At 39.6% G+C, this 15,515-nt stretch overlaps 1 protein-coding gene and 1 pseudogene across 1 annotated transcript; one reads left to right on the forward strand and one right to left on the reverse strand.

Moving 5' to 3' along the window:
* Positions 1–5,809, reverse strand: part of LOC105002233 — a 10,026-nt pseudogene extending 4,217 nt beyond the window's left edge.
* On the forward strand, positions 5,677–8,139 carry LOC105002160 (uncharacterized protein MGC39606). The gene has a single exon (XM_010858677.1). The coding sequence runs from the start codon at positions 5,891–5,893 to the stop codon at positions 6,095–6,097; it is 207 nt and encodes a 68-aa protein (XP_010856979.1). The 5' UTR covers positions 5,677–5,890; the 3' UTR covers positions 6,098–8,139.
* Positions 8,140–15,515: the final 7,376 nt, after the last annotated feature.

Consider the following 15,515-nt stretch of genomic DNA (forward strand, 5'->3'; position numbering starts at 1 on the left):
TCTGCATATCTGAGGTTATTGATATTTCTCCTGGCAATCTTGATTCCAGCTTGTGCTTCTTCCAGCCCAGCATTTCTCATGATGTACTCTGCATATAAGTTAAGTAAGCAGGGTGACAATATACAGCCTTGACATACTCCTTTTCCTATTTGGAACCAGTCTGTTGTTCCATGTCCAGTTCTAACTGTTTCTTCCTGAGCGGCATACAGCTTTCTCAAGAGGCAGGTCAGGTGGTCTGGTATTGCCATATCTTGAAGAATATTCCACAGTTCATTGTGATCCACACAGTCAAAGGCTTTGGCATAGTCAATAAAGCAGAAAAAGATGTTTTTCTGGAACTCTCTTGCTTTTTTGATGATCCAGCAGATGTTGGCAATTTGATCTCTGGTTCCTCTGCCTCTTCTAAATCCAGCTTGAACATCTGAAAGTTCACGGTTCATGTATTGCTGAAGCCTGGCTTGGAGAGTTTTGAGCATTACTTTACTAGCCTGTGAGATGAGTACAGTTGTGTGGTAGTTTGAGCATTCTTTGGCATTGCCTTTTTGGGATTGAAATGAAAACTGACATTTTCCAGTCCTTTGGCCACTGCTGAGTTTTCCAAATTTGCTGGCACATTATGTGCAGCACTTTCACAGCATCATCTTTCAGGATTTGAAATAGATCAACTAGAATTTCATCACATCTACTAGCTTTGTTCATAATGATGCTTCCTAAGGGCCCCTTGACTTCACATTCCAGGATGTCTGGCTCGAGGTCAGTGATCACACCATCGTGATTATCTGGGTCGTGAAGATCTTTTTTGTAAAGTTCTTCTGTGTATTCTTGCCACCTCTTCTTAATACCTTCTGCTTTTGTTAGGTCCATATCATTTCTATCCTTTATTGAGCCCATCTTTGCATGAAATATTCCCTTGGTATCTCTTTCTTGAAGAGATCTCTAGTCTTTGCCATTCTGTTGTTTTCCTCTATTTCTTTGTATTGATCATTGAGGAAGGTTTTCTGATCTCTCCTTGCTATTCTTTGGAACTCTGCATTCAAACAGGAATATCTTTCCTTTTCTCCTTTGCTTTTCACTTCTCTTCTTTCCATAGCTATTTTTAACGCCCCCTCAGACAGCCATTTTGCTTTTTTGTATTTACTTTTTTGGGGGGATGGTCTTGATTCTTGTCTCCTGTACAGTGTCATAAACCTCTGTCCATAGTTCATCAGGCGCTCTGTCTATCAGATCTAGTCCCTTATCTATAGCTCACTTCCATTGTATAATCATAAGGGATTTGATTTAGGTCATACCTGAATGGTCTAGTGGTTTTCCCTACTTTCCTCAATTTAAGTCTGAATTTGGCAAAAAGGAGTTCATGATCTGAGCCACAGTCAGTTCCTGGTTTTGTTTTGCTGACTGTATAGAGCTTCTCCATCTTTGGCTGCAAAGAATATAAGCAATCTGATTTCGGTGTTGGCCATCTGATGATGTCCACGTGTAAAGTCTTCTCTTGTGTTGTTGGAAGAGGGTGTTTGTGCTGACCAGTGAGTTCTGGTCAACTGCTTGACCAGTTGGCAAAACTGTTAGCCTTTGCCCTGCCTCATTCTGTACTCCAGGGCAAAATTTGCCTGTTACTCCAGGTGTTTCTTGACTTCCTACTTTTGCATTCCAGTCTCCCATAATGAAAAGGACATCTTTTTTGGGTGTTAGCTCTAAAAGGTCTTGTAGGTCTTCATAGAACCATTCAACTTCAGCTTCTTCAGCGTTACTCGTCAGGGCATAGACTTGGAATTCCGTGATATTGAATGGTTTGCCTTGGAAATGAACAGAGATCATTCTGTCATTTTTGAGATTGCATCCAAGTACTGCATTGCAGACTCTTTTGTTGACTACAATGGCTAATCCATTTCTTCTAAGGGATTCCTTCCCACAGTAGTAGATATAATGGTCATCTGAGTTAAATTCACCCAATCCAGTATTTTAGTTAGCTGATTCCTAGAATGTCAACGTTGACCCTTGCCATCTCCTGTTTGACTACTTCTAATTTGCCTTGATTCATGGACCTAACATTCCAGGTTCCTATGCAATATTGCTCTTTACAGCATTGGACCTTGCTTCTATCACCAGTCCCATCCACAACTTGGTGTTGTTTTTGCTTTGGCTCCATCCCTTCATTCTTTCTGGAGTTATTTCTCCACTGATCTCCAGTAGCATATTGGGCACCTACTGACCTGAGGAGTTCATCTTTCAGTGTCCTATCTTTTTGCCTTTTCATACTATTCATGGTTTACTCAACAGAGTATAGAAAGTCCTAGCAATAGCAATTAGGCAAGATAAAAAATAAAAAGTGCCCATACTGAAAAGGAAGAAGCAAAACTGTCTTTATTTGCAAATCGCATATGTTAAAAAAAAAAAAAACCTAAAAACTCCACACACAAAACAAAAACTGCTAGAACTAATAAATTCAGGAAACTTACAAGATATAAAATCAATATCCAAAATTCAGTTGCATTTCTATACATTAACAACAAAATATCAGAAAGACAGATTAGAAAAACAATCTCATTTTAGAACTGCATCAAAAAGAATAAAACACCTCAGAATAAATTTAACTAGTTAGGTGGAAGATCTGTACACTGAAACCTGCAAGACATTCAAAGAAACTGAAAAAGGTGAAGAAAATAATAAGTAGAAAGCTATTCCATACTCATGGATTGGAAGAATTAATATTGTTAAAATATCCATACCAGCCCGAGAGCTGTAGATTGAATGCAAGTTCCATAAAAATTATGAGTTTAATTAAAACATTAATTAATTTAGAAGTATTAAGTATTATAAATTTATAATTTAAAAATTATAATTTTATGTATTTTTCACATAAATAGAAAAACCTCAAAAGACTGTGGACAGCTAAAGTAATCCTGAGAAAGAACAAAGCTGGGAGCATCACACATTCTGGTCTCAAACTATAGTTCAAGCTTTAATAATCAGAACAGATGGTATTGGCATAAAAAACAGACACAGTTCAATGGAACAGAATAGAGAGCCCAGAAACAAACATAATTTGATGTTGCAGCTAATGATTTCCTTCTGTATGACATATATTTGATACTTGAATGTGCAGTCTTAATTCAGAAATTGTAGTTTTATTATGGGATCTAATCATTGGTATCAGCTATTACAATTTTTTTCCTTTTAACAAGTTTACTACCTACATAACAGTTTCCACTGAACTTCAGTTCCTGATGTGATGCCTGCAGAAAGACTAAATTCAATTTGTCAGCCTGCAAACGTGAGACTTTAATCGAGTTGTAATTTTTCTCTTGTGTTTAGGGTTGTATCATTTGATTCAATCCTTGCATTCTGAATGTATTTCTTATATAGTAGAACACTTACATTAGCAAATTCCTTAAAAAAGGAGTTGAAAATTTGCCAATATGGTAATTTTCAGACCCATAATTACCAATTACCAATATGGTAAATTTGGTACCAATTGCCAATATGGTAAATTTCAGACCCAAAATTTACTAATATAGTAAATTTCAGACCCGTAATTACAGCTTACCTTTAAACTTTCAAGCTGCATTAAACATAACAAGCCATTAAAAAGTACTAAATTTCCAGGCTTCCCTTATAGCTCAGTTGGTAAAGAATCTGCCTAAAATGCAGGAGACCCAGGTTCAATTCCTGGGTTAGGAAGATCCCCTGGAGAAGGAAATGGCAATCCACTCCAGCATTCTTGCCTGGAAAATCCCATGGACAGAGGAGCCTGGCAGGCTACAGTCCATGGGTCGCAAGAGTCGGACACAACTTATCAACTGAACCACCACCAAATTGGCAATTTTAGGGTCAACAATAGGAATATAAGATTTAGAAAGGAAGGGCAAGTTAGAGGGTCAATGAAATATTGTCTTCAGGAATGGATTAATACATGTTGATAACTTACTTATATGTGCCTACTTGGCAACAAGTGTGGATCTGTCATTCAAGTCTAAGTATCAAGGGACAGAATAAAAACCACAATCACGTAAAATACTGATCCTATCCCACTCTCCAGTCACTTTCACACGACAGAAATCTTTCAACAGCTCTACAGTATTAAGGATAGGAGTTGGAGCTTAGTAACTACTCTTTTTTTGCCTGTGTGTGCTTAGTCACTCAGTCATGACTGCGACTCCATGGACTGTAGCCAGCCAGGCTCCTCTGTCCATGGGGATACTCCAGGCAAGAATACTGGAGTGGATTGCCATGCCCTTCTCCAGGGGATCTTCCCAACCCAGGGATTGAAACCAGTTCTCCCACATGGCAGATTCTTTACCATCGGAGCCACCAGGGAATCCCTATTCCTTTCCAATTAGAACAGGAAATCTGTTACTTATAACAGCCATTATAAGTAAACGGCTGCTATTTTCCTGGGGGTTTCCAATGGAAGACCGGTTTTCACGGAATTAATCAAAGCTAGGGGTGAAGGGAGTGAAGAGCAGAATGGTAGAAGAGGATGAGTCCACATTGTTTTAGGTAGTTGGAAGAGGAAGATTCAGGGACTTAATGATTTGTGTGGCACTAATACCCACAAACTGTACTTCTATACCAAAAATTTACATCTTCTCTTGGTTCTGAATTGTCATTATCTTACACTTTCCTTTAGTCTCCAAATCAGTATTTCATAAATTGCCCTAAGTGAGCAGTCATCAGTTCCTTTAGGTGCTGTCTAGTTGATGGGTTGGTACTGGTCTAACAAAGCAGCAAAAGAAACTAGTTGGGGATACACAATTCAGCTTTACAAATTGCACAAGGGCATGTTATTTGTACCAGTCTTATCATCAGTAGGCTGTACAAAAAAACAGAGGTCCTTCAGGGTACATAAATTGTGCTTTGAACAGTTGCTACAATTATTCAGTGCAGGGTGAATTCTGAGATATTGAAAGAACGCTTTTCGGAACTAGACCATAATCTGAGTTATAATCAGTTACATGTCTGAATAAGTCACGAATGTAGAGGTGGTCTATGAGGAAAAATACAGTGCTTACTAGTTAAAACATTATATAAGTTAATGAAATGGGCATCACTTAAACACCAGAAGAATATGGACGATCCATTAAGATGTTACCTTAAGGGTATTCGGGGCTTGGAAGTAATGTCAGTAATATTCTAAGCCTTCCCCGCCTAACCACATATTTCACAGGTGCCCATGAAGAAATTATAGAAGCCTTCATACATAATCTGAACGTTTCATGGGTTTACATGAGGGAAAATTTGATATTTGCATGTAATATGTACCTCAAAAAATAATAATTAATCTGTGTTTGCTTTACATGTGTTAATTTCCGGCACTTCCAACTGAAACAGTCCTAATACATAGGAAATTCATTGCCTGAGATTGTGACTCTTTAAGTTTTAATAGTATGTTGTGAATACAGAGACTCTGCCCTAACTGGCTTATTTAAAGAGATTAATGTTATGAAATCGAACGGGAACAGTTCAGAGCAGACTAACCCGAGTTTTAACGCGAGCTTTGGACGGGGCTCTAGGGCAAATAACAGAATTTTACTTAGTTTCCTTTCTTCATTTTAAAGTGAAACGAGTATCTGTAAGGCTGTTTGTAATGGCTATATAAAATAACTGTGTGGCATATATGTAAATAAGTAACCCGTTCCGGACCTACCAAGAGTTAAACTCTAAACGCTGAATGTCACTTTAAGCAGCAGACAGGAAGGGGAGGAGCGCCAGCCGCAGCCCCAGCCTCACCGCCGCTCGGAGAGAAGCGGTGTCTGCGTGAGGCGGGAGTGCTAGCCCGGAGGCCGCTAAGCCCCCGGCCCCTCCAGGTCATCGCCATCAGTTGGGGGTCCGCGGGGTCTGCGGTCACCCTCGGTTCCAGGCACCGCACCGGGCTAGCGGCAACATCGCGTCCATGGCCACCACAGCGGCTCCGTCATCTTTGGCCCTCCGGGCCTCGAGCCCGGCCGCGACCCCCAGCTCGTACGGGGTCTTCTGCAAGGGGCTTTCCCGCACCCTGCTCGCCTTCTTCGAGCTGGCCTGGCAGCTGCGCATGAACTTCCCGTATTTCTACATCGCGGGCTCCGTCGTTCTCAACATCCGCTTGCAGGTACATTTTTAGAGCCCTGGGGATGCCGCCGGCGTTCCGGGCCTGCGTTATGGCCGACTCCCAGGAGGCGCCGCGGCAGCATGGAGCTTGGGGCGAGCAGTCCCGCTGTCTCGCGAGAGGAGTGCTTGGTCTCCCTCCACCGCTGCGCTCTCGCCTCTCCGCCGTCTGCTCTCCTCCGATCCCCTGAACTGGCACCGAGACCTCCTGAGTGTAGGAAGAGGAAATACGCGATTCCGGGAACCGAGAACTTCAGTTAAAACCCACTACAATATTTAAGAAGCTGTGCATCCTTAAAAACGGGACGAACAGGATGTATTATAACAAGGGAAGGCTGTCAAAACTTTCAGGACAGAAATGTACAAGCTCATGGTCCGTGTTCATAAATAGTAAATTTCGGGAAGATGAGACTGGATTATAAACAGGATCAGTCAGAAGCTGAAGATCTTAAGGATATGCAGTGGAAGGCAAACATCTCTTCATTCCACAACAGAAAACTATGACGATCAGAAACTTTAAGTGAAAAAAAAAAAAAAACGTTGTAAGAGGAACACATCCTTCAGATAACCAAACAATGTAAAATACTGCAGGGTTTTGACCGAGGGTTGGAGTGTAAGAAGGTGGACTCAATTTCAGTGTCGCTCTAATTCGCATTGTGGTTCAGAATCTTGGAGCCAAAAAAAAGGAAATCCAATCATAGCACAAAGCTTGGTGGTTTATTGAATAACATTTAAATAATCATAATGGAAATGCTGTTTATGGTTTTCATCTTTTTAAGAGAATGCTTAATTACGGTTACAGAGTTGAGTGTCAATATTATCAGCCTTGATGGCGTAAAAGTGCAATTTACAAGGTAGGATGGCAGGGCGGGTGCCTGGAAAAGTAATGGTGTCTTTTAAAGTGGGAAGTCGACAGGTAGAGTCTGTTGTCGATGGGGGAAGAGGTCATTTTATTTTACTTAAAGAGTGATGATAAAGTTCTAAAATATAACCATATAACAGAGAAGAAGGGAGAACAGCATGAGGTCAACAAGAAATGCCTAAAGATGATAGTTCAGGTGGAATGTCTTAGAAAGGAAAACGGATACATTGTCATGTATTTATAAATATAGGGTCAAGAGGTTTTTAGGTGTTAGAGAGTCTGGAGACGAATTAGTGGTCTGCATATTTTTTTTCTAATTAAGCAAAATTGAGGCAATTATGAGCCTCAGGAAAAAGAAAAGTTTTCAGAAGTTACACTGTATTAAGTCAACTGTGAATAATGTTAGTCATCATATAAAGTCAGTCATATTTATGTAAACAATGAATACAAATAATAACAAATTATTAGGTAACCCTAGCAGAATTGGAAAGAAGTATATATGTAATGGAGAATACATCAAGATCTGATACAGAAATGTCGGTTTAAAAAAAAAGCAGTATAACTTGTCACTTAGAAAGAAGTACAGTAACAAATAGCTGAAGAGTTAAAATTGGTAGTCTCTGGTGAAGGAAAATCAGGGATGGGCAGAGAAAAAGTGGAGAATTGCTGTTTTTTACTACTGGTCTAACAGTAACAGTGTTTTTTTCTTAGCCCTGTGTGTATGTGTATATCAGACACACCTCTGTTAAAATACAAACCAATTTTGTGGTCCAGATGAGCCCAACAGTCTGCCTAAATCCCTGTTTTCTCAAACCTATTAAATGAGAATAAACATACCCAATGGATAGATCAGTCTGAGAGTTAAAAATAAGCCTGCCTTAGTGCTTGATATATACACAATAAAAGTATTTGTTTTATAGAATATCTCATTAACTTGTGAATAAACCTTAAAACTCTGGAGTGCTTGCTTTACAAGTGGAAGGTTTTAGTACTGAAAGATATTTGTAGATTACTGACAGTAAGGGTAGCGGGAAGCCCTTCCAGAAAGATACTGGTGAGACATTTGAGCAGAAAGGGACAGTCATTCGTCAAGGTAAAGATTGAAACTGTAATGTTCTGTATTCCACATTTCACTAATTGTGTCCAACAAACAAGTGTACTCTAGAGTTGTAAAATAAGTGCCTCCTTCAGCAACATGTCTGGCTTTGAGTAATTGTTCTTCCTACCCTTCATTCCTTGTCTCCAGCTGAACTGGAGCACAACTTCCTCTTTCTTCTTACAGTTTCTTCTGCCTTCTGTACCTGTGGGGTTTTTGTTTGTTTGTTTTGTCTGTGGTTACTCTGTATTTCAAGGCCAAACTTGGACATCACTTTTTCCACTAAGGTTTTCCCAGATTCTCCTAATCAGATTAGAGATCATTTCTTTTAGTCCATCTAAAAGGCTGTTAGTATCAACCTATACCAGTATCATAGGCTTCTTTATTCATTCTTAATTGTGCATTAATTAGTGTATTTAGGTGTGTTTTTTTTAATATTCAAGAAGACAGGCTTCCTATACTATAATCTCTTCCCTTGGTAATTATATGTTCCTATGAAAGTACAGGGACTAGAATATCCTAGTCTAAACTATGAGAAATATAATTAGATCAATGAAATAATTCAGTAATGCCAATGAGCTGGCAAATGGTGGGCATCACTTTCATAGAGGCACTAATATCCCAGTTTGTAACACAAAAGAATGTGGCTGCCATTAGCCCTGGAATGGTGACATACAGGAATACTCCATTTGGGTGGTTCATGAACATATGCTTTCCTCAGCCTTTTCTCTTCTGTTCGTCTTCTACTACACTGAAGAAGGGCTTCCCAGGTGGTTCAGTGGTAAAGAATACGCCTGGCAATGCAGACACAGGTTCAATCCCTGGGACTGTCCCCTGAAAGAGGAAATAGCAACTCACTCCAGTATCCTTGCCTGGGAAATCCCATGGACAGAGGAGCCTGTCAGTAGCAAAAGTTGGACACGACTTAGTGACTAAATAACAACACTGAAGACAGTAAGGTGCTTGAGCAGATTTATTAGTATATCATCCAACTAGATTAGAAGCTCTGTGAGGGAAGATACTATATCCTATCAAATTTTACAGCCTATACTGTCAGCAGGTATAGAGTAGGAACTGAATGAAAGCTCTGTGATTTACCACTTATTCTTTTTTTAATTTATTTTTAATTGAAGGATAATTGCTTTACAGTATTATGTTGGTTTCCACCAAACGTCAACATGAATCAGTCATAGGTCTCCACTTATTCTTAACAATTGCTTTTAAAATCAGATGTCTATTTTTCTTCCTACATATTACAGCTCAGTGAATTTTCCCAAAGAAGAAAACAAGATTTTTGCCCTCACTGCTTGTTAACCACTTACTATTCCACTTTACAGGTAATTTTATTCTTCCCGTTATCCATGAAGCCAAAGATTTTGTCTGTTGCTCTGTTTCCAGCCTAGAGCTTTGCCTATGAAAACTTATTTACTTATATGGTCATAATCCTTGTGTGTACCCTACGAGGAAGATATTTTCACCATCATTTTTCAGATAAGGAAACTAGGATTTCATGAGGTTGAGTATGTTTCCAAGGTCATAGTAACTGGCCAAACCACAAGTGAATCTCAGGTTTATTCCTAAAGATACATTTGATAAGGAATTCAATTTTTTTTAACTATAGGTAATTATTTTCATTGGAAAAGACCCTGATGCTGGGAAAGACTGAGGGCAGGAGTAGGGACAGCAGAGAATGAGGTGGTTGGATAGCATTACTGACTCAGTGGACATGAGTTTGAGCAAACCGAGATTGTGAAAGATAGGGGAGCCTGATGTGCTGCAGTCCATGGGGCAGCCAAGAGTTGGACATGACTTACTGACTGAAAAACAACAACAGCAATTCTGAATAATCCCATTGCTTTTCTCAGATTCTCAAACAAAAGTATTACCTATGTAATACTTCAGGACATCTTTTTTTAAATATAATTATTGAGGGCCTTTTGTATTAGAATATATTTAACATTATTTGAGAGCTTTCCTTGAGGCTCAGCTGGTAAAGAATCTGCCTGCAATGTGAGAGACATGGGTTCGATCCCCAGGTTGGGAAGACACCCTGGAGAAGGGGAAGGTTACCCACTCCAGTATTCTGGCCTGGATAATTCCATGGACTGTGTAGTTCATGGGGTCATAAAGAGTTGGACACGACTGAGCGACTTTCACTAACAATATTTGATTGGCTCAGATGGTAAAGAATATGCCTGCAATGTGGGGTACCCAGGTTCGATCCCTGCTCAGGAAGATCCCCTAGAGAAGGGAATGGCAACCTACTTCAGTATTCTTGAGTGGAAAAACGGGGTCACAAATAGTTGGACACAATTTAGCAACTGAACAGTAACAACAATTCTGAATAATCCAGTTACTTTTCTCAGATTCTCAAACAAAAGTATAACCCAAATAATATTTGAGGATATCTTTAAAATGTAATTGTTGAGAGTCTTTTGTGTTAGAATATATTTAACATTATTTGTTAGGGCTTCTGTCCTGGCTCAGGTGTTAAAGAATCTGCCTGCAATGTGGGAGACCCGGGTTTGGTCTCTGGATCAGGAAAATCCCCTAGAGAAGGAAATGGCAACCCACTCCAGTATTCTTGCCTAGGAAATCCCATGGAGAGAGGAGTCTGATGGGCTACAGTCCATGGGGTCACAAAGAGTAAGGCATGACTGAAGGACTAACACTGACTTTTTAACATTATTTGATTTGTAAATTCAAGTGTTTTATACTCTGATGCCTAAAGCCATTTGGCCTATTTGTGGAGAAGAGCGGGGAAGATGATGGAAGAGACAGAGGAAAGGACATTTCCCCTAGGATGGAAAGAAAACACTTTCCTTCCCATGATGTAGGTAGAGATCAGTTACAAACATAAATTTTGAAGCTGAATCATCAATGTCCTAAGGAGACCTAACTAAATTTTCTGTTAAAATTTCTGCAGTCCTGTTTTAATGGGAACTTTTCCTGGTGCATCAGCAGTATTTGATAGAGTCAAGAAAAAAATAGGACTTACACATGGAGACATACAGGGGTGGCAGAATAGAAAGCTTATGAGTATAGGGACAAAAGAAGGAGAGGGAAGTCCTAATGCCTGGAAGGTAGTCTGGGGAGTAGATTTGAAATGTTCCAAACAACTGGACCAAGAAAAAAACCCCTGCAAGAACTGTCAGAATTTTCAACACTTGGGCTGGATTGAGTCACATCAAGTCTACTTTTTGAATTACCCTGAGTGTGGGAACTACCTGGAAATTTCAACAAGAGCCCTGGATGTTTCCCAGCAGGGTTTCTACCAGATCAGGTCATGAATCTTTTCACAGCTGAAGCCAACTCCTCCCCACTTCTGCTTCTCACTTATAGGGATCTCGGCATTGCTCTTAGAGGAGCTGAAAGGCCAAAGGACATTCCTGAGTGCCTACAACTAATGACGAAACAATAGAATTCTTAGTAAAGTACATCAGAGGGCACTCCTGCCAGTTTCTGTCTTAGTTAGGGATCTACAGTGAGCATTAGAAATTCCTGGTCATCCTTAATGGCTTTCAAGGACCAAGTGGGTTTACTCACAGCAAGCTGGGTGAAGTGCCATCAATGAACAATAAGGAGGAATAGAGGCCTTCCATATATTGAGTGAGGGAGAGTGGGTATACTTTTTCATAAAAATCAAAATGAGGAAAAATAAATCATCACACCACCAAAAAGCAAAAACCACTAAGGAAATGCTGTACTATACTTAGAACATCTGACTCTGAAATCATTGGCATGGTAGTATAGATTGTGTCCAGCAGATAAAGAAACAAAAAAGATGTTTTTAACAAAAGCTGTTTTTTAAAAGTCTATTTTAGCTTTTTAACTGATAAAACATCTCAAACCGCAGTCAAGGAGGAATACAGTTAACAGAGGCCTTAAAATTTAGAGGTTAAGCTAAATCTGTATAGAAGGAAAAGAAGATATTTTAGAACTCATTTAAACATGGGACTAAGAAATAGAGGTACTAATATACAAGTTAAGATAGTGTCTTAGTCTTCTGAAACAGAAAACTATGTATCTAGTTATCTATGTTGGTATCCCTCCAAAATTGAAAATAACCCATCTGTCACCTGTGCTTTTTTTCCCTCCAAAAAATGTATATTGTCTAAATTGACCAAACCAACCACCTGATCCATTTTATAAATGAAGGTTTGTTACAGGCAATCCAGCCCAAAGCATAGATCTCTATACACAGCACTAACCAAGGTCAAAGTGGGTGGACTGTGGAAGAATGGGTTTTTCTGGTGTCCCTCTGGCTTCTGTATTTCAGTTTGAAAGTTATAAAAGTCTCTGGCTCAGAGGACCTGAGGTTTAACCAACAGCAGCGGACAAAATAACCTGAACAATCAGAGATTCAGCATTCTGTATTAATCTGTGCAGATTTCTGCTGGGATCTCTCCTTTCAGTAAAGTTCAGGACAGCATGGCTTGAACACTAAAATATCTTTACAGTTTAAGTTCTAGCCTCTTTTGACATTGGGGGCTTCCCTGGTAACTCAGCTGATAAAGAATCTGCCTGCAATGCAGGAGACCCCTGTTCAATTCCTGAGTCGGGGAGATCCTCTGGAGAAGGCATTGGCTACACACTCCAGTATTCTTGGGCTTCCCTGGTGGCTCAGCTGATAAAAAATCCACCTGCAGTGTGGGAGACCTGGGTTCGATCCCTGGGTTGGGAAGAGCCACTGGAGAAGGGAATGGCTACCCACTTCAGTATTCTGGCCTGGAAAATTCTGGACTGTATAGTCCATGGGGTTGCAAAGAGTCGGGACACCACTGAGCAACTTTCACTTTCACTTGACATTAGAAACAGCTTATTTGCAACACTCCTGATCTTAGGTGTGGGCAAGCTGAAAAAACAAACAAACAAACAAAATTCTCTATACCGAGATTATAAAAAGTTTATTTTGGAGGGAAGTGATCAGCAGGCAAACATTGACAATCGTTTTATTTTCCCAATAATTTGGTTCCAGTATAGAATCCAGCACTCTCCAGATTGCATGAGACCAGCTATGAATGTAATACTAGTAGCTTTTCTTGGGTCAAGACTGGGGTCTCTAACACAGGCTGTGCCATGGTAAGGAGAGGCACAGAGTTGTGTTTTGTTTTTAATTTTTTGGACTATAATTGGTTTACAGCGTTGTGTTAGTTTCTGCTGTACAACAAAGTATATTCTCTCTTTTTAAAATTTCGTTCCCCTTTTTAGATGTCCTTTCCTTCATTGATGTATAGGTTGCCACAGAGCATTTACTAGAGTTCCCTGTGATATCCCATAGGTTCTTGTTATCTGTTTTATAAGTGTGTGTGTACTAGTCTCTCAGTCGTGTCAGACTCTTTGCGACTGCATGGACTGTAGCCCTCCAGGCTCTTCTGTCCTTGAAATTCTTCAAACAAGAATATTGGAGTGGGTTGCCATTCCCTTCTCCAGAGGATCTTTCCAACCCAGGGATGGAACCCAGGTCTCCTGCATTGCAGGTGGATTCTTTTACCATCTGAACCATCAGGGAAGTCCATTTTATAAACATAACAGTGTGTATATGTCAATCCCAATCTTCCAGTACATCCCACCCTGCTCCCCCCTACCCACCCCTTGATATCCATTTGGTGTTCTCTACATTGAGAGGCACAGAGTTTAACCTCTAAATGCCAGTTTAATAGGGAGAAGACACAAAATACATTGGTAGCCACTGTCTGACCTATTCTCCAGGCTCCATCTTTTATAGTCATTTTTCTGTGTGCCTATTATTTGAAATAGGCTCCTACTTCTTACAGCTTATCTCTCCAAGATTAGTACATGAGAAGGAAGGATTTAATCCTAATGAGGCATTTGCTGCTAAATCGCCTCATAAGCATCAAGGGCTATGCATAGTTGCTTGAATCTATTTTTTAATCTTAGTCATTAAAGAAAAGTTTAGTAACACTGAAATGCAAATCTAAAAAACTAAAATTGTGCTTCTTATAAGTACAAAGGAATTTTTAGCTTTTTTTACTGAAAGGAATTCTAAATCAAATTATCCTCCATATTGAATTTAAATATAATCAGTATAATTAGAATTTCACCTTTCCTAAAACAAGGAATTCCAGTGACAATCATTAGGAAATTCAAGTTTTCTTTCACTTTTATTGAAATATACTTGACACAGCACTCGATAAGTTTAAGGTATACACATAACAATCTAACTTACATATATTGCAAAATGATTACCACAATAAGTTTAGTTAACATCCATCATCTAGTAAGAATACAAAAAAAAAAAGATATATTTTCTCCTGTGATGAGAACTTTTGTAATCTACTCTCTAAGCAGCTTTCAAATTTACCGTGCAACAGTGTTAATTATAGTCATCATTTTATACATTACTTTGCTACCACTTATTTTATCTTACAACTGGAAGTTTGTACGTTTTGACCATCTTAATCTACTTCACCCACCCAAGAAACTTCTTATATAGTGTCCAACATAATGAATACAGCTAAGAAATCTAAATCTTTATGCTGCTGCTGCTGCTGCTAAGTCCCTGCAGTCGTGTCCGACCCCATAGACGGCAGCCCACCAGGCTCCCCCGTCCCTGGAATTCTCCAGGCAAGAACACTGGAGTGGGTTGCCATTTCCTTCTCCAATGCATGAAAGTGAAAAAATAAAGTGAAGTTGCTCAGTCGTGTCAGACTCCTAGCGACCCCACGGACTGCAGCCTACCAGGCCCCTCCGTCCATGGGATTTCCCAGGCAAGAGTACTGGAATGGGTTGCCATTGCCTCTCCGCTAAATCTTTATAGACCGGCATATACATGTATCATCATCTCCTCATCATCCTTAACATCAGAGCACACCATCGCTCAGTTCTCTGGAGTAAGGGTACACTTAACAAAGCCCTTATGCTTCTTACAGTCTTCCTAGTGTCAGACCTGACCTACTGCTCCATCAAAATCAACTTATAACCACATATTTTCATATATTTCATAAATATTTTCAACATTTATTTTCTGGTTTGCTGGATGAGTGTTTGTTTTTTTGCTTCTACCATTGAAAAATTATGGCAATTCTAGCAAAGATTTCTTCTTTTTTTATGTTTTTTTTTGCATATATATGGAATTTAGAAAGATGGCCCAGTGGTAAAGAATCTGCCAGCCAATGCAGCAGATGCAGGAGACTTGGGTTCAATCCTTGAGTCAGGAAGACTCTATGGAGTAGGAAATGGCAGCCCACTCCAATATTCTTGCCTGGAAAATTCCATGGACAGAGGAAACTGGTGGGTTATAGTCCATAGAGCCTCAAAGAGTCAGACACCACTGAGCAACTGAGCACCGCCAATGTCAGCAAGCACAAATTTGCCACATGCTGGTCTTAAGATGCATATACATTTTCAGCTGCTTTTATTTTATTTTAATTATTATAAACATCAACTCAGCACTACACGTAAACAACATACACATACACACACACACACACACACACACACACACACACACAC

Source organism: Bison bison, unplaced genomic scaffold, assembly GCF_000754665.1.
Source record: "Bison bison bison isolate TAMUID 2011002044 unplaced genomic scaffold, Bison_UMD1.0 scf7180017864390, whole genome shotgun sequence".
NCBI classification, from domain to species: Eukaryota; Metazoa; Chordata; class Mammalia; order Artiodactyla; family Bovidae; genus Bison; species Bison bison.

Coding starts and splice junctions, on each gene's coding strand:
- LOC105002160 (XM_010858677.1), top strand. CDS start 5,891: ATGGCCACCACAGCGGCTCCGTCATCTTTGGCCCTCCGGGCCTCGAGC.